Source organism: Amborella trichopoda, chromosome 5, assembly GCF_054954075.1.
Source record: "Amborella trichopoda isolate Santa Cruz 75 chromosome 5, AtrichopodaSantaCruz75HAP2 v2.0, whole genome shotgun sequence".
NCBI lineage: Eukaryota > Viridiplantae > Streptophyta > Magnoliopsida > Amborellales > Amborellaceae > Amborella > Amborella trichopoda.
This window is the reverse complement of record NC_142340.1, coordinates 38,968,374-38,987,317: the sequence shown is the minus strand read 5'-3', so window position 1 is coordinate 38,987,317 and position 18,944 is coordinate 38,968,374. Positions and strand designations below refer to the sequence as shown.

The window sequence follows — 18,944 nt, the reverse complement described above, 5'->3', positions numbered from 1 at the left end:
AGAAATCAAAGAGGAATCAAGCATAGATCTATGGGAATGAAATCAGAGAGAGAGAGCAGCAAAAAGTTTTAGATGAGAGAGAGAGAGGTCTTTGTCCAGGAGTTAACGAGAGAGAGAGAGAGAGAAAGAAGAAAGAACAGCTTATTCAAGTAGAAACAACAAAAATCAAAATCAAAACGAAATATTCAGAAGACAGCAGAATTTGGATCCCTAGACAATTTTTCCCATGGTTTCGCCCATAAACTTGTTAAAAATATAAAATTCCCCTAGGGGGTTATTTGCCTGAAAAATGAAAATCGAAGGTATTTTGATTTGTTTGAAAATGTGGGGTGGTTCTGATAAGGGAAGATAAAGTTGGCCGTTCCATGTAAATTTCCAAAAAGTCAAATTCCAAGACTCTTATGTTGGACAATCTAGAGTGCATGGGATTTCTGAAAGTGGATCACACAGGAACAAAATTCTGTTTTGTCAATAGAAGTGACCAGTGTTGGTACGCGTACACACATGAGAGAGATGCCTCACAAAACTCCATTCCATAATTTTAGAGGGATGTAATTTTCCGAATTCCATTTTAAATAAAACCCATTCCAGGGAGAGTAGTTGAAGGGGAAGAGACCAGCCCGACCACAAACAACAAAACCCAAAACCCTCAGTTCAAATAGACCTTAACATCTATCCCATTATCAATTAGCGACTGAACAACAGCCCTGATCTTGCCCTCGAACTTATCCCTCTCTCTAGGCGTATACGAGGCCGTGTACACATCTGCCTCTCTCGCCCTCTCTGCCAAAATCCTTCCAATTGCTAAACAAGCCGGAATATCTGACCTCGACTTTAAGGCAGCCTTTATGTCTTTGGAATTAGTTCCAGCCACTGCTACTTGCTTGCTTGTTACTCTGTGGGTTAAAGAAGCAGAAACAAAGCGCTTTGATATGAACACATCGAGAGTAAAGGGTTCCATGAATGCGATCGTTCGCTGCTTGAAGGAGACGTGTTTGTGGGGGTTCTTTGATTTCTTCTCCTTCTGATATGTGTATGGTCGGCTGTTATCATCATCAAGGAAATCTTCAACCCCAAAGAAGCTTCTCGGAGAGAACATCACCTGCAAATTTTGGGATTTGTGAGTTGATGAAACACATCGAAGTCAAATGTTCACCTCAATAGATAGAAAGTTGTTAAGAGTTGCTAGAACACTTCAAAATATTAAAGAAGAGTCGCTTCTCCAGAGAGAAACCCTGGACAGGTATGAAAACACTAGAGAAAGAGACTTGCTAGAGAAAACTAAATCTGCAGCGTCGATGACATTTTCTTATGTTTATTTTCATCGCTGTTGAGAGGAGATCTCCAAGAGTACTTCCTGGGGAGACACTCTGGCACAAAATCCATTAGCACCAACTGTTTTATTTGCCCAATCCCCTAGTTTGTAGGTTCACTGAATCTAATGTACAATGGGAAAATGACAATCCCATTATCCGGCATCACCAAAGCATCAATCTCAAGCTGGCCCATTGATGATCAATCTTTGGAGAACCTTAACAGACTCAGCTAATGGGAAACCAAATCCCGAAATGTTGCCTCTTTTCAAAGATTTGAGGTAATAAATCAAAGGGACAGCCATTTTATAGCCAATTCCTTGTCACACATGCTTCCACAATCAACATATGAATATTTACTTGAAATTCTTTGACCGTATGCCTCCTGAACAAGATGAAATCTAATCTCTCTCTCTCTCTCTCTCTCTCTCTCTCTCTCTCTCCTGATAGATTTATCAAACTAAATCATACAAAGCAAGGGAATAAGCCCCCACAATCATCTTGGTGCACTTCATTAACGTGTGATTAACCATCTTAGCAACCATCAATACTCTTATGGCGGGCTTTCCCAAAAAGTGACTAACCGTCACCAGCGCTCCTGGGTAAAAATCCTTTTTAATCTTTGGAATTAAAAAATAGTCCCGAGATCGTATATTTTACACCAAGTCCCTGTTTTTCATCAGATATTTTCTCCAAATTGCCCCCAGTTCGACGCTTGAAATGCGGAAATGATTTTTTTCTTCAAGTCAAAAATTAGTCCGGCAATTCAATTGCCAATCCTATAATTTTGAGGGAAAAGATGGGTTCGGCTCTTGAAGTGTCGAAACCATATCATATCCTATGGGTTCAGCATCTCAAGGGCCAAACAAGTGGAGAACACATTTCATCGCCCAAAAAAAAATGTCATGGGTTTGGCCCTATGAGGCGCTGAACCTATGACTTTTAACTTTTTTGGGTGAGAGCTGGGGAGGCACTTAACCAAAGCTCAATAAACAATTTAAGTCTTGTGGGTTTTGGTCCTTTGGACCACTAATGTTCTAGTGTTCCTCCAATTAAAAGGGGCTAAACCCCTTATGACTTCGAAGTTTGGCACTTTAAGTGACAACACAGCATTCCCAAAATATGTGTCATGTGGCCTCAGCACTTGGAGGTATTGAACGATATTACACTTTTTTATCTTCTTTGGGAAAATATGGGTTTTGCACGTCAAATGCAGAACATATCGTTTCTCTCATCAAAATAATGCGTTAAGCACTTCAAGTTATAGACCCATTTTCAATTTGAAGAAAATAATTTCAACTCAATGCTTAAAGTGCCAAACTAAGGGCAATTTTGAGAAAAAATCAGAAGAAAGAAGGGAATCAAGCACAAAATATAAATATTATAGGACTATTTTTAACTTCAAAAAAAGAAAAGGATTTTAATGATAACTTCTCTTCTTTATAGTAAAATTGACTACTAATATTTACTATAGAACTTACAAGAGACTATCATGGGGAACCAATTTTACAAGAAACAACAGCCAAAGAAAAGCACAGGGAAATCTCACGAGGTATAACAAAAATGGCCATAAAACTGGAAAGCTCACCCAAACAATCACAGTAAAATGACAAGACTATGCGTTTCAGATCCTTCTTTGGCAAGATCATCTGCCACAGAATTTGCTTCTCTGACACATGCTTAAAGTAACCATCATCGAGCAAGTTACGTCGTAAATTTGATCAAAAATGTGCTCAAGCCTCCAAGGACACGGAGTCAACTTGGAAGCCCAGGTAATATGTAGTCTCAAAAATCCTTCAATTACATTTGAGATATAACCTCCATATCGTAGCCACAAAGGCACCCCAAAGGAAAAGAAACCCAATCAAGAAAGGTGGACTTAAGAACTTGATGCAACTCAGAATGTTGTTCTTGACTAGATAGATAAGAGAGACAAGCTTAAAGTATTCAAGAGGAACAACAGGAGGAGGTGAGAAACCAGTTGCAAGGTTGAGATGCCAGAGTTTCTGATGAGGACAGCAAGCATTCTTTCGAAGGCAATCCCATCTATGATGAGCTGGTTGATGAGGACGACCCAGAAGCGACCTGTAGTAATCAGAGGGACTTACCACCAATCTTTGATGCGTACGCTGATGTGGATTCGAGTTTCATGGAAGAATCAATTTATGATGAATTTGGTAAACCTACCTTTGATAAAAAGAAAGAGGAAGGCCCTAGTTTGAATGAAGAAAATGCTATTGGCTAGGAAGATAATGATGGTGTCCGTATTTATGGAAGGAGTTCGTGGCTGCAATGCATTTATCTTAACCCATTTTAAAGTTTGTAAGCAAGGTATCCAAGGAATGGTCAGGATAATAATACAATGCATATGTGCTACAATTGCCACAATTTTCCATGTGGACAAATCATGAACATGACGGATAATATTTCTATGAGAGATGCTGTAATTTGGAACACATTTCTCTCTTGTTTTTCTTGGATTTGGGTCTCACCAAAATTGGGGAAAAGTGCATATTCCTCATTGATGATAAATATGCAAATCTAGCACTATTATTGATGGCAATTAAGTATTGCCCATATTGTTGGCACGCAAATCAGTATGCTTATAGCATTCCTGTCGTTCATGGCCTTGTACATCAGGGATTAGTGCCAATGGAAATCTATGGACAGGATGGGTTATCTCTCGAATGGTATGGTGAGCTAGAATGGGCTTCCCCTATTTGGACAAAGAAGCATGCCCTTGATAAAGCTAAGCAGTAAATTGTGTACCATGGAAACTAAAGCTTCTTATTGGGAAACTTATTTTCCTTTACCAATTTCTCATGTTGTAGAAAGTAGACTTAGGTGGGCTAGCCATGTATAGCGCAGACCCCGTACAATACCAGCTAGAAGATGCAAGTTGGTTCAAATGGAAGGCTCAAAAATGGTAAAAAACAGGCCCAAAAGGACATGGTTGGAAGTAGTAAGAAAATATATGGCGATTTATGGCCTCATTAAGGGTATGACTCTTGATAGAGCATAATGGCAGACTAGGATTCGTGTAGCTGAAACTCAAATAGTTAAGAAAAAGCTCTAATGATGATGATGAATTTCTCATGTTGTATTTGCCAAGATTGATATGAAGGGGTTTCAAGATCAAGCAGTGCCGAATATTTCATTCAGAAGTTGCGATCTATTTGATGTTTTATTTGGTCCAAAACAGGTGACTATGTTTTCTGTTGAGGACAATTCATTAGAACTGTGCATTCACAAACTCATGGAGTATGATGCCAAATATAAGGTAGCCACTAACAAGCATCGCCAGCATAGAATTTTTTATGTTGGAGATTTTGTATGGGCAGTTATGACTTAGGATAGATTTCCAGCCGGGGAATATCATAAGTTGCATCAGTGGAAGATTGAACCGTGTGAAGTGGTGCAGAATATTAATGACAATGCCTACAAACTGAAGCTTCCCCAGCCGTCTTTGCAATTCCGATGTCTTTAATGTCAAGCATCTAATTCCATATTATGGTGATAGCGCCGACGATGAACCACCAAATTCAAGGGCAAATTATTTTGGGCAAGGGGGGATTGATGCAACCTAGAACACTGCTCTCCAGTATTTAGATAAAAGAGACAAGCATAAAGTTTACAAGGGAAACCGCAAAGGGCAAATTAGTCATTAAGTCGATCCTTTTATGTCTTCTATTCATTTCTTAAATCATTTTATTTACTTATGGGCATGAGTAATAATTGCTAGAGTCTTTTATGTCTTTTTATTCATTGAAAGTCTTTTATAATAAAGGGTCATGATTAGATTAGAAGGATGGTCAGGATTAAGTCTTGTTTAGGGTTTTCTTATATAAGGGACGTACTAAAGCGTAATAGAGGATTATGTTACTACTTTTATTCAAAACCCTAGAACAGCAAGTGCTCTTTTTTATCTCTTGTTCTTAAATCTTTCTCTGATTTTGAATCTCCCCTCTTCTTCTTTGCTAAACCTTATCTTCAAGTTACTAGGTCTGCACCAAAACCCCTCAAATAAGCGGAGGATTGTTTGGCATAGGACCCATTCCCTACTGAACCTGAGAAGGATGGAGGCCAAAATCAAAATTGAGAAAGGGCAGTGAAGAAAGGTGATCACTAGATTCAGCACCCCCCTTGCATAGGGAAAATTGGTTGGCAAGGGGGATGGGCCTCACTATAGATGCTCCAACGTAAGGACTGTTTTAGATAGAACAATACAGGTAAGAACCTGGGTTTTGAGTGAGATTTGAGGGAGCCATGCTTTACAAGCTATGACTATAGAATGGCTCTGAGCATCCTGGCTCAAGCCTTTGTAGAGCAAAGCAACTGAGAAAACCCCTGATGAGGCAGATCAATCTATCATACCCAGATTTCAGAATATCCTGTGAGTTAAGAACGAGAATCAAAGAAAAGTAGTCTTGGATCTCTTCTTCTAAAAAGTCTCTTCTAAAGATGGGAGTTCAAACTCTTTAAGTTAATTATTGTAGCATATGGGGCTCTTGCCAGAGCATAAAGCCTTGGGTACAGGTACTGAAGGATGCCTCCCAACTCATAAGTCTTCCACAAACAAAGCCTATCTCATTATTGGCCTTAAAATGAACAAGAGAAAGAAAGCTTGCAAGGCAATACCTTTCCAAACCCCCTCAAGGACGAGGCAGAAACTCTTCCCCTTGGCAGCCAGCCTGCCTCATCCATAACCATATTTCATGTGTATCATGAGCTGGGGAGATGTCTCTCCTAAGCCGCAAATCTCCAAAACCACTTTCCCAAGGAGCATTGTTTTACATAATTGCAGTCTTCTAATTCCCAGCCCACCTTTGGCTTTTGACCTACATACTGCTTCCCATTTAACCAAATGTAAATGGCTTGACCCTCCAGCCCCAGACCACAACAGGCCTCTCATGAGCTGTTCTAGGCATTTCAACACCGAGTATGGCATTGTAAAAAGACATTTGTATGATGTTGCAGAGAATAGCTATCATTAAATTTAGTCTTTCAAACAATAGGAGTCCACATACTTCAAGAAGCAAGCCAATGCTCGACCAAATTAGCACGCAAAGCCTTTGGAGGCTTACCAATACACAAAGGGAGTCCTAGATATTTACTGGGAAGGGTGATGGTGCCAAGCCCTGAATAATTGACAAGCATCTGAACCACAACTCAAGACTAGCACCGAACCCATATAGTTTAGCCTTGGCCATATGCATCCCAATTCCAGTAGCCACGTCAAACATTTTTAGGAAGAACCACAGTTTGACAATTTGTTCAGCCTTAACACCGCAGAACACCACAGTGTCATTTGTATGTAGGAGTTGAGATATGGTGGGACCCCTACGAAATGTTTTGAGGCCTTGGAGCATATAACTGTCATACAGTCTGGCAGTAGATTCGCTAAAGACCTCAGCCATGATGGCAAAAAGGTGGAACGGGTACAGTGGGCATCCTTTGTCAAAGGCCCCTGGAGGCACGGAAAAAATTTCTAGGGAAGCCATTGACTGGTACTGAGAACATCAGGGAGGAGATGCTACCCAAAGCCTCCGTCTATGTCCAATGCCATCGGATCTAGCACCTTGTCAAGGAATAAATCCAGTGTATTTGGTTGTTTCCTCAGTCCAATTTGAGGACCATGACAAGGAACTTGCAAAGGTGCCCCGAGTGAATAAATTCATGGGCCAGGAGAGCCCCGTTCAAGATCTGACAGTCCCAGAAGAAAGGACCCTGCGAGGTTAACTAACATATTCGATCATCTACTACAAATATGAAGGCAGTACCTTCTTAATAGAATGTTGCATGAGCTATGCCACAGGCTAATACGCCTAAAATCTTTTAATTCTTCTGCCACCTCCAATTTGGGAATGACTAGGGAACAAGTGCAATGAAGATGTCTTTGAGGCTTCTGTTGACCATTCCACAGCAATAGAAACTCTTGAAGAGAGCAAGGACATCTAGGGCCTTAAAGTACGAGAAAAGGATAAAGAGTGCCACTGGGAAGCTGTCAGGTCCTGGCACTTAGGGCTGTAAATCGACTGGGCCAGCCCTAGCCCGAGCTTGGCCCAGGTTCGTTGAGGGCCAGCCCCATCCTGGCCCTGCCCAGACAGGGACGAAGGGGCCCTGGTCCTGTCCAAGCCTGGCCTATTTAAAATACAAAAAAAAAAGAGTGGAAAAACAAATAAAAACATGAGGCTTGCAGGACCAGGGCGGGCTGCACTTGCCTCAGGTCCAATCAGCCCTGGCCCAGCTTAGGCCGGCCTTGGCCCAAGCCCGACCCAGGCTTACCTAGACAAGGCCTGACCCAGCCCTACCTAGTCAAGGCCTGACCCAGCCCTATCCTAGCCCAGGCCCTACCTTCTGGGTCCAGCTGCCCAGCCCATTACCATCCCTACACTTCTACCCCAGCTCAGCTAGTGCTTTACGGATTTCAACTCCTGAGAAAGGGTGTCTAAGCCAAGAAGCTTCCTAACTAAGGAGAGAGCAGAAGGGGTGATTAGTGATGGAGGGTCTAGCCCGAGTGGACATGGTGAACAATTTCCTAAAGCATGATACAGTTTCATTGTCTATTTTAGATAGATCATTATTGAAGATATTATCCATATCAATAATATGGCGGATAGATATTTGCGTTCTTCAGTAGTTTGCTATATTATGGAAGAAGCTATAATTACCTTCTTAGGCCCTTGATCCTAGAGCTCTAATACCAATGTTTTGTTTTGAGGACTAATATAATTTCTATTTTGGATTGAATTCTATTTTCTCTTTCAATGCCAAGAGATCTTTGACTTTCTCTAGAAGAATCAATTTGACCTAGGAAATTATCTTTTCCTATCATGGAAATTCCCAGTCAATGATCAATGCCATGCTTTAAGGTTTTGCGGCTTCTCACTAAGTCTGAAGCCTTCGTTAATGTAAATCCAAACGCTCCAGCAAAGACATTTTGAAATGGAAGAACTTTCGGGCACTCAAGACCGGAGAGTGTCGAGGAGAATAGGGGAATAATCTGTCATGGGAATAGGCTGCCTCTTGAGTGGACCACTAAAAAACCGGACTTCTACTCAAGGAGATAAAGAATCTATCCATTTTGAACACAAAATTTGAGAATCATGTCATTGTCATTGTGATGCATTTGTTTCTAACTCTTTTAAATGATAAACCCAGGCAACAAACCCACCCCCTCCCCCCCCCCCCCCCCCCTTCTCCCCCCTCTCCTCCCCCTCTGTTTTCCACAGATTGCACTGCAGTGTATTTCAACTGGAAATTGCCTGACACCCAATTTAGCTTGGGATGACCTAGAGAGAGCCAACTATCACAAACCTAACTTGAAATCAAACTGGGCCCCAAATAACCCAGATGCCAATAGAGACCCCTTAGGCAGGAAGAGCCTCCCACAATGCTTACCCCAGACATGACAGATAAGAGGGGGAGTCAATGCCCCAGACTTAGGATCTATAACAGCTAAAACTTCTGGTTTGAACTTCTATAAAAGGAAAAAAAATGCATTTTTCTTGTCCGAGCCACCAAGGCCCCCAATATTTCAAATTAGAGTTTTCATTTTGAAGTTGAGGGGTACGGGGGTCAGATACCTAGAGGATTGTCTAGGCGTGTGCTTCCTGAGGATGACAAAAGCTTCATTAGGGACGGAGTAAAGAACGGATCAGGCCCCACATAATTAATATTGGAGAGACGGAGTAAAGAACGGATCAGGCCCCACATAATTAATAGTTCGCTCTTGCTTTTACCATTTAGCATTGGTAGGCTTGTTAGCATTCTTTCAAATGGCCTGGTTGATACCATTTGAGAGACCAACATACTGAAAGCCCATGGCTAACAACACCTGATCGATGTTTTCTTCTGAGCTAGAGAATCATTCCACAACTTTAAGTCAATCGATAAAAAGAACTTCTCAACAGAAGTAGATGATTGAAACTCACTCGGGCCATCCTTGATGCGTGGAAGGGATGGGAGGGGGAGGGAGGTTAAAGAATAAGAGAACCGTAGATGAGGGACTGAGAGAGAACATGAAGAGAGCAAAAAGAAGTGAAGAGGCAGAGAGAAAGTGGTCGCCACAAGGAGGAGGAGAAGCAGATTGGCAAGGAGGAGGTTAGAGGAGAAGAAGAGCGTTGTAACGATGCTAGAGATAGAAGAAAGAAATGAACACAGACAGAAGAGGAAGAAGAGAAAATTTGCATATGAGTATGGTAAGGAACCTAAAAGCTATCTGGACCATCCAATTGGACAGCAGTGATTGAGTATAGCTGTGAATCTTCTAGAGGAGGAGATATGCTCCGTTTCAAAAAATTGATTTCAAAAGAAATTGTTGGTACAATGCACAGTAAGGATGCTTCAAGGAAAGAAAGAGGCAGCATTTCGTAGGAGAAAAGAAAGCAATAAGGAAAGATGGATTCATTAAATTGGGATTAAAATAAATGCAGAATATAGTCATATTAGAATTACACAGGACGCTGATGTGAGCATTGAATTGGGATTAAAAAATAAATGCAGAATATAGTCACAATAGAATTATACAGGACGCCGATGTGCAATACTAATATTTGACATCCCTTCCTAAAAGCATAGGAGAAATGATAATCAGGACCATCTCAGCCAAAAATGCGCCATTCGAATCCTTGGTGTTATCCAATGTTCTTGGAATTGCAAGAATAGAAATTAAAAAGTTGTGTTATCAATTTGGGGCATCTAGACATGTCACAAGAGTTCACCATAAAACATCCAACAATGTCGAAGGAGCAAGGCATATCCAAAACTTAGAGAAGTATATAAGAAAGGTCATTTGAGCCCTATAAATTCTATCAAAGGAAGAAAACTAAACCAAAGACATAGCCATGCTTCACTTGCTAGCAAGAAGAGAGTTTGGGTGCTCGATGCCCTACTAAGGCACCAACACAAATAAGGCTAAATTTTCATGAAGGAAATTCCACAAGAATGGGAATTAATTGAAATGGCCAAAGAACTAAAAGATGCTTTCAACAATGGAAAAGTTGATCATGAATAATATGCGCATTTTTATTTTTACTTTTACTTTGCACTTGTCAATATTAATAAAATGATGTCAACCAAGACGTAAACATATGATGTTATTTATGATGCATGTGAGGTGTCCATATGAATTATAAAAATCTAGTTAAATCATGCAAAAGATAAGATGTGTCCATACGAGTTGTAAAAATCAAGTCAATGTAATAGCTAAGATGGGACATCCATGGTTTGATAAAACCAACCCATAGTTTGTTTAGGTGGTTAGTGGGTAGAGTATAAATGTGTTATTTTACATGAGGAAATGCACAAATAAAGTTTGAGTTATAGCTCTTCATTGAGTTATCCCTTCAGTGGGTTCATGAAGTCCTTGCTAAGCTATAATCTTCATTTGAATTCAAAGTCCTTACAGGGTCCCCTTTTCTAGTCGCTACTCCTAAGGGAGATACCGCTAAGAGGCCAGGTGCTGCAACTTCTAACCACCTTCTCTTTCGCATTCCATATACTTTTCTTTCTTCTCAACTATTTCTTATTTCATTCTTGTTCTCTTCTTTTTAGAAAATTTACCGCCATTTTTTTCATTCATAATCTATCTCTCTCATCCATTCACCCATCTTCTCATAATCCAGCACTAAGTAAAGTACTTATGAATAAGGTTGGTTGCTAGGTTGAGGAGGTTACAACCCTAAAATCTAGGGAACTAAAAATACTCTTACATTGAGTTTACTCAAAGGGAGTGAATGGATGATATGCTCCCATAGTAGAATAAAATGTTTTGGATATGTGCGTGTGTGGATGTGTTTTTTTTTTTTTCTGTAGAGGCAGGGGAAGGAGGAGTGGTCGTTGTTCTATGGTTAAGTACCCTTCAAATCTGACAGGTTATTTTATAATTGGGATTGAACAGTTGAATTATTCTAATGGTCTTTTCTCTATTGCCTATAAATGAGTAAGACTATTTCTATCATTTAAAAGGGTATAATTGACAATACTATTGAAAGACAAAGGGTACTTTTGTCATTTCAAACTGATTTTTTTATTTCTCAATAAAGGTAAGGCATTTATTTTACTAAAAATACCTTGAATTTGATTTCATATCTATCAATTTGAATTTATATTATTCTTGTTTTGCCCATTTTCGCAGGTTCTTCAATTATGTTTATACGTCATAGTGGAAATAAGGTAGTTCCGTGGGTTTTTTTCTTCTTTTTTTTTTTTTTAATGGTGGGGGGGAGGGGTGGTTGGGGTTAGGGGTGCTGTTTGGACACTTCTCCCTCTCATGGAGTTTCCCGTTAACCTTCTCAAAATTCATGGGACACACACTGCCTTTGCATTTTTAATACCAATTATTTTGAGTAACAACAATTTGTCATGATAGACATTTTTGAAAAAAGACATTTTATTAGTTTTTAGAAAACAATTAATGCTCCGTGTAGATGAGGTCACATACTATGTGGTTGATGTCACACCCTATGTGGGTGATATCATTTCCTACAACAGTTAATAAATGCTTTTGTTTCAACCAAAATGTCTAATTTGTCATTGACTAATTATTTAAAATACCCTTGAATAAGAAAATTATTACACTTTTGGTATGTTTAAATAATAAAACGGGGAGTGGGAATGGAAGTAAAATAAGATGATAAGAAAAGATGATTGGAGGGAGAGACTTAGCTGGAATGCTAAAAGTAGGCTGGCGAGGACACAAGGCACCTACCACCTAGTTGTATCTCTCCCAGGACTCACAACCACAGATGGGAATAGTGGAAGGCCTTTGAATTTGGAAGGATGGTTATTTGAAACCCATTGATGGGAAGAAGCTAAATGAAGATACATTCAATGAAGAGCTAGAACTTCAATTTTTTTCTTTTCCATTGCTTCATGTAAGGCTACATATTTACAAGTTGAACACACCCACAAACTACCCATATGAAACTATGGACTAGTATTACCAAACCATGGATATCTTACTTTACTTATACATGACACGACTCAACTCCTTTAAACATTATGCAAAGTAATAGACACCTGTAAACATTATGCAAAGTAATAGACACCTCAATCTTACTTTACATGACGTGATAAATTTTATTCCTCATATGGACACCTCACATTGCTTACATCGTAATTTACACTAAACCACATTAATCTTGACATGTAAAAAGGAAAAAAGTAAATATGCAGATTGTTCATTGTTTATGATGAAACCAACACCTCCAGTGTTGAGAGTATCTTTTAAGTCATCGGCAGCTTAAATTAATTTCCATGTGTCATGAATCCCATCTTTCTGAAATTTACTCTAATTTGCTAGGCCCTTTGGTCGGACGTTAGGCAGCCATATTGCCTTCTTAACTATATGCAAAGCATGATCTCAGTTTTTGTCTACCCTTTTTCTTTTGATGCAACTTGTATGCCTTGAAGGGTCTCTTGCGATGACTCCTTTCGAATCAAGGAATATCATACACCCCGGTTTCTTCAACCCTATTACATGCTTTTGGACCAACCTCTGAGAAATGCTTAGCAACTCCAATATGATAACATAGCTTTTTAATTATGTTCATGCAACTATCGCAATGGATTGGAATTGTGAATCAATAAATATTGAAAACAAGATTCTATAAGTGTTGGAATAGAGATTCCTAAAATAAGGAATCGAGATTCTAACTTAACAAAAATAGATCCCATCATTATTCCTGGTCGGAATCACATAAATGAGTCCCGAATTGGAATCGCAACCTTGGGTGAGAGGTTTTGGTAACTATCATCTATGTCAAATTGAGGGAATCCACCATCTACAATAGCACATCTTGAATCTTCCTAAGCTATCGATGCCATCTGATCCCCTCTTTATCTAAGTGAAAAAGAGTGAGAATTACTTTTTATGACTCCGGTGTTAAATTGAATTTGAAGAATTGCAAGGCTTGGCTCCATTCCGTTGGATCCTCATCAAAGCTGAAAATTTTAAGCCACACAAATAGTGCTTGAATTGTTCATCTCGCAACATCAGATTTAATCATAGATCCATTCATTGGGCTCAATCTTCAGCCCCCACACCTCCATTAGATGCTTCTGCCTTGAGACCCTGCCTTCGTCACCAGCTTTTCAGATCCATGGCTGCAACCATCCTTTCAATATCAGCGAGCACATGAGTTTGTTTCTTTGAATTCTCAGAGGGCTGCTTCATCTCCACCCCCATTTCTTCTTATGTAACGGATTACAGTTTAACATAGTCCGAAGTCAATAGCACTGATGACAGATGTTGCAACCCTTGCCCATGAACACGAGGGAAAAGATTTAAAAAGCACTAGTTGGTCACAATTGAATTACATGTTGAGGAATAAGCACAAAAAGTATATCTTAAAGTAATCACACCATGGTTATGCTTTGTTTTATAACAATTGGAAACATTAAAATAATATAAATCTGCTGGTAAACAGAATTTAAGTGAAAACTAAGAATATATAATTACGAGCCATGCAAACTATAACTCAAGCTCCAAATATCTTAGGCTCGACTTGGATTTAAACAAGGGGCAATGAATTGAAGGTGCCCAAATGTCAAAGCATGGGTCCTCTAATGCTTTAGAAAATTATTCTCAAATGTGGAAGTAGCAGCACCCTTTACTAACACACCAAGGAGAAGCCCCACTTCCTTGAACAACCAAGATCCCCTTTCCTTTTCAAAGAAAAGGAACTCTCATTCTTGAGCAGCCAAGGCCCCTACCCCCTTCTCTATTGCAACTGTTCTAATACAAATAAGCCTGTCCTTTGGGTTGTGAGGAGCATTTATAAAATTGCATATCATTGTAAAACCTTCTAGGAGAGAATATATGAAAAACTCTAAGGGACTTCCCCTCAAAAATAAACATTTTCTTTTGGAAAAATATCTTCATACCCCCTATTTTTAGTATTCATTTCTCAATAGACTCACAGTTTCAAAACCTATCTTTCAGCATAAAAATCTTAAGTTTTATTTCTTTTAACTCTGTAGACTAACGTTTCCTACTTTTACTTTATTTTTAACCCAAACAAATATGAGAAAGACACCCTTTCTAAACCTCATCCTTACTTCCCCAAGCTTCTCTCCCACGTCACTCTCCCACCCCTTCTCTCTCTCTCTCTCTCTCTCTCCACCTTCCCCCCCCCTCTCTCTCCCCGTGTTTACCCAACATCTCTCTCTCTCTTGTATTCCCCTAAACCCCTTGAGCTGGCACTTTCAAAGCTCATCAGGCAGGGTCGATGGTGAACCATGTTGCTCGTGGTTTTGGGGGAGAAAGAGTTTCAAATCTAGGCTTTTTTCCTGGTCGAGGGCAGATGAACTTCAATATGACCATTTAATACAGTGGGTCTTCCCTTTCAAAATCCTATTGGTGCCACACTTGTAGAAAGGAGTGATGTTGGGAATGGAAAGTGTTTTATCAGCTGACCTTTTGTTATCCCAGAGGTAAACTGCTTGACATGTATAGGAAAGGGAAACTTCTATTGAAGTTCCAGAGATTACTCAGACTGAGCCAATTGATCCATCGGCTTTTGTTGCGCCTGATGCCGAAGAAGAGGCTGTTCTGGAAGATATATCCAGAGGAAAAATCATTGGCATAACTCATCTAAAGACAGACTGGTGAGGGTGCATCAAGGTACTAGACATGATCTTTCCATTGAGAGAAAGGCCTCTAATAAGATTGATGACACTAATGATTAATGACAATGAACTTGTTGGATTGCCAGAATAGACAGGTTCTACTAAACTAAAATTCGAATCGACTATATTAGCTTCTGAGTATGATGCTATCAGCAATGGGAGAGTGCTTGATTGTCACCTTGATGGTCCTCAACCCAAAACCAATGATGCTGGCTTTTTCAGTGGAGAAAAGCAAGTGGAAAATCATGTTTTTAGCACCTCTATTTTGGAAGGAGCTCTCTATTTCATTTCCCATCGCTTAGCGAGACGCAAATTAGTGGTAACAATCAGTGCCGGGAGGATAGCTGTGAGGATAAGCTTGCTTGGAAACACAGGGAGAGAGAGGGATTGGGAAACACGAAGAGAGAGAGAGTGGGGGACAAAGTAAGGAGAGAGAGAGAAGGGGTTTGGGGAGTCACAGGGGACAGAGAACGGATTGGGGAAATCACAGAGGAGAGAGAGAAAGAGAAGTTTGGGGCATATTAGTGGAAGAGAGAGAATGGTTTAGTAAAGACATATCTTTCTCGTGTTTGTTTGGGCTAAAAAAAGGTTTAAAATAGATAAGGCTAGTTTAGGGGGTTCCAAGATAGGTTTTAAAGCTTTGGGTCTATTACGAAATGAAACATAAAAATAAAGGGTATGGAGATATTTTCCCTTTCTTTTTATAATTATACCTCCCCAGTTCATGGACAAATCTTGCCCCCTATTTATGCAGAAAAAAAAGCCAAATGATTCATGAAACCATCCCTGAATGCTTTACCTCCACACCATTTAGGACCTTAGGAGGTATAGAGATCCTATTGGAGGTTTATGAGAAGGTCGGTTGTGGATCAGGAAGTAGGGCATGTACATGCAATCAGTCACACGATCTAATATTTGGGAACTGTAACCCATTCACAAAGACAAAAACAACAGAAATATGTGCGACCAGATGTTTATGCCAGCCCCTCAAGAAATTTAGTATTTGGGCACTGTAACCCATTAACAACGGTCAATAAACAACAGATGTATGTGAGGCCAGTTGTTTAAGCATTGATGATAGTTTAAAAACATACATCAGGTATCATAGTCAAAGAGCGCACTACCTATTGTCAAAATCCATTTTGCAAGGACTAATTACTTTGGCACAGCTTTCTCAGTCCCAAGTTCATTTCATCATTGATTCATAGCCTTCTGTCTATTTTATAGTTCTCTAGATGAATTTATTTTTATTTCTAGTTCCCAATCCATGGTTCTCCAAATGCAAATTTCATTCTATCAACCACCAAGATATTGGATTACAAGACAGGGGAACAATCAAAACTCCATCAGGGAAACCTTATTCAATCACGTATCATATCTTTCTGAAAAGGTCTGGAATTCTAAAAGTATAAAGTGAAATGCCAAATATAATTTTACACTTAGTATCAACATGACAAACAATTGTCCAAAAACAAGAAAACACACATGATTGAAATCATGTCTCAAAAACAATGTTTCGGAACACTGACTCAGATCGGGACTTGCTACCCAAGTCATTGACTCGTCTGAGTCTTTTCAAAAAAAAAAAATGAAGGGGCTAATAATTGTAAGAACAGGGCAACTCACGTGATATTGCCATGGGGCTCGCTAAGGCCCCAAGCTGAGTTGATACGAACAAGTCCTAAGTCACCACACCAAGTTTTAAAGTACTGCCTACTAATAACCTATGAGACTACTACACCCTGAGTTTACTGCTATTATCATTTTAATCTACGTAAATTAAATTTCACATAAAGCTAAAATAGCATTCCTTAAAATTTGACATTAATCCTTAGAGGTCTAGATCTCTATTAAATTCAGCCTTGTTATATCATAAAACAACTCTAGCACCCATAAAAAGTATTTCCCTATAGTGACGTAGAGGAAAAATCATTTTTACTAGGAGTATTAATTTTTTGCAGATATCAGTGTTCTACATTAAGGGTTTGTTCTATTGTATATCCTTTTCTTGCTATATACCAAGTACAAACAACTTAGAAAGACAGCAAATGATTAAGGACAATAATTCTTTATCAGCATTCACTTTAGTTATCCTTGATAAAGGAAGAATAAACTGCACAAACCTACAATAATTGACTTGGAAGTTTAAGATGGGTAATTGACTAATCAGCAAGCATTTTTGTGGACAAACTTTTACAAATGGCTTGCATTCAACAGAGAACGCACGAAAGCTAAGCAACTAAATAGTAAAGGAAAGAGAACCAATTGAGGTTAAGCCATTAACCTCTTAGCTTAGGCTGGGCAACATCTAATGTCAATCCTTGAATTGGAGTTCAAACATCCAAAGAGAGAAGAGAGAAGAGAGAAGAGAGAGATAGAGAGATAGAAAGAGAGAACAAACAATTCCACTTCACTATAAACTAATGCATGACATTGAAAAGGAACTCCAGCAATCCCCGTTTCAAAAGGCAATAGCAGCATGAAAGAATAAATGAATAATCAGGAATATGGAACAAGCTAATGCTCGCAACAAATTTGATGGACATTGACAATCAATTTATCCGCTCTGCTATCAACTGCTAATCATTTCTTCTCCATCACAAAGTTTTTGACGATTAATACTTCAATTATATAGATAAAAGTTGAGCAACAGGGCAGCATAACAGGCATTTCATCGTGTGATACAAAGCAAAGCTTGTAATTCACAAAATTGAAATTGATACCTTCAACATAGGGAATTCAAAAATAAATGAGAAAGCATGGTTTAAAATGTCATGAGTGTATTGGGAAATATAGGATTTCTCAACCTGGGGTATTCAAGAAACAAGAAATCAATATACCAAAACAGAGTTAAATTTCCCCAGCAAAGAGAGAAATTGTACCTGTCCATCATGGAACTTTCTTGTAAGAAAATATGACATGGGTAAGCTGTTATAGCCTTGTAGAACTCCTTTTCCCCACATGCCATTGATGACAGGCTTGAGCATTCTCTCTCTAGAAAAAATCCCCACAAAACTCATATTGCCAATATTAGGCCCGGAAATTCTTTCTCAAAGAAAGAAAAAATAAAATTTAATACCCATTGTAGCACGGAAGAAAATTCTCTCATATAGGAGAACTTCCCAATACCATGCTCTCTCTCTCTCTAGAAAACAACTCCAAAATCACCGGTTCTTCAAATAATGGGAGAAGAATGATTTTTTATAGAGGAAATCTTTTGGGGTTTGCAGAAATGCTCAGATAAAATTCCTCTCGCTTGTTGAAGATTGAGAATACATTCGGGTAGACAAAGAAGACAGTGGCTGAAGTAGCAGAATGAAACCCTAGCTCAGGCATGGAAAATTAGCAGTTTTTGAATAGCTACACTACGTTGCGATTCATGTGAGATGTGACTATTGGGCATAGAAAATCTGCAGTACGTAGGCTTCACAACCGTATGATGGATCAATCAACGGTGCTTCAAAGTGAGAGGCAATCTACGGCCTTCATATGATGGATCAATCAAATTGTGCTCATACAATATGATCTCGCGGAAGCAAAACTTGCATATACTCCCTCGTGCTGGTGATCTTTTCAGGATCAATTTTTAGCTCTTAAATAATATTAGGTCTACTAACCAAGTGAGAAGTTGCAAGAGCTAAAATAAAAGGATTGTACATCACGAGACTGTTGTTATACTCGTTAAAAGGAGATCACAATTACTCCAAGTTATTAAACATCAAATTAAATAGTTTGGGGTGTGTAAGGTTGTTCAAGAATTTTTTTTTCAATAAAAAATCTAGTCAACGACACTCTTACAACTACCTGGCCTTAGGGGAAATTGTTTCACGGGGGCTGAATTGCATTTCTACAATATGGGATCCAAAGATATAAAGCATTCATCTTAAAGATGGATGCAAATAGGCGATCCATCTAAAAACAAGTGTAACTAATAATTCAAATGTTTTCTTAATATAACTATTATTTCTAGTTTTCAACAAGAGTGGTTGTCATCTCTTT

At 39.1% G+C, this 18,944-nt stretch overlaps 1 protein-coding gene across 1 annotated transcript; it reads right to left on the bottom strand.

Moving 5' to 3' along the window:
- Positions 1-514: 514 nt before the first annotated feature.
- LOC18433002 (Ribosomal L18p/L5e family protein) lies at positions 515-18,326 on the bottom strand. Its single transcript, XM_006843100.4, has 2 exons — positions 17,828-18,326; positions 515-1,102 (listed from the first exon to the last, which is right to left on the bottom strand). The coding sequence occupies exons 1-2, from the start codon at positions 17,963-17,965 to the stop codon at positions 650-652; spliced, it is 591 nt and encodes a 196-aa protein (XP_006843163.2). The 5' UTR covers positions 17,966-18,326; the 3' UTR covers positions 515-649.
- Between the last annotated feature and the right edge of the window lie 618 nt (positions 18,327-18,944).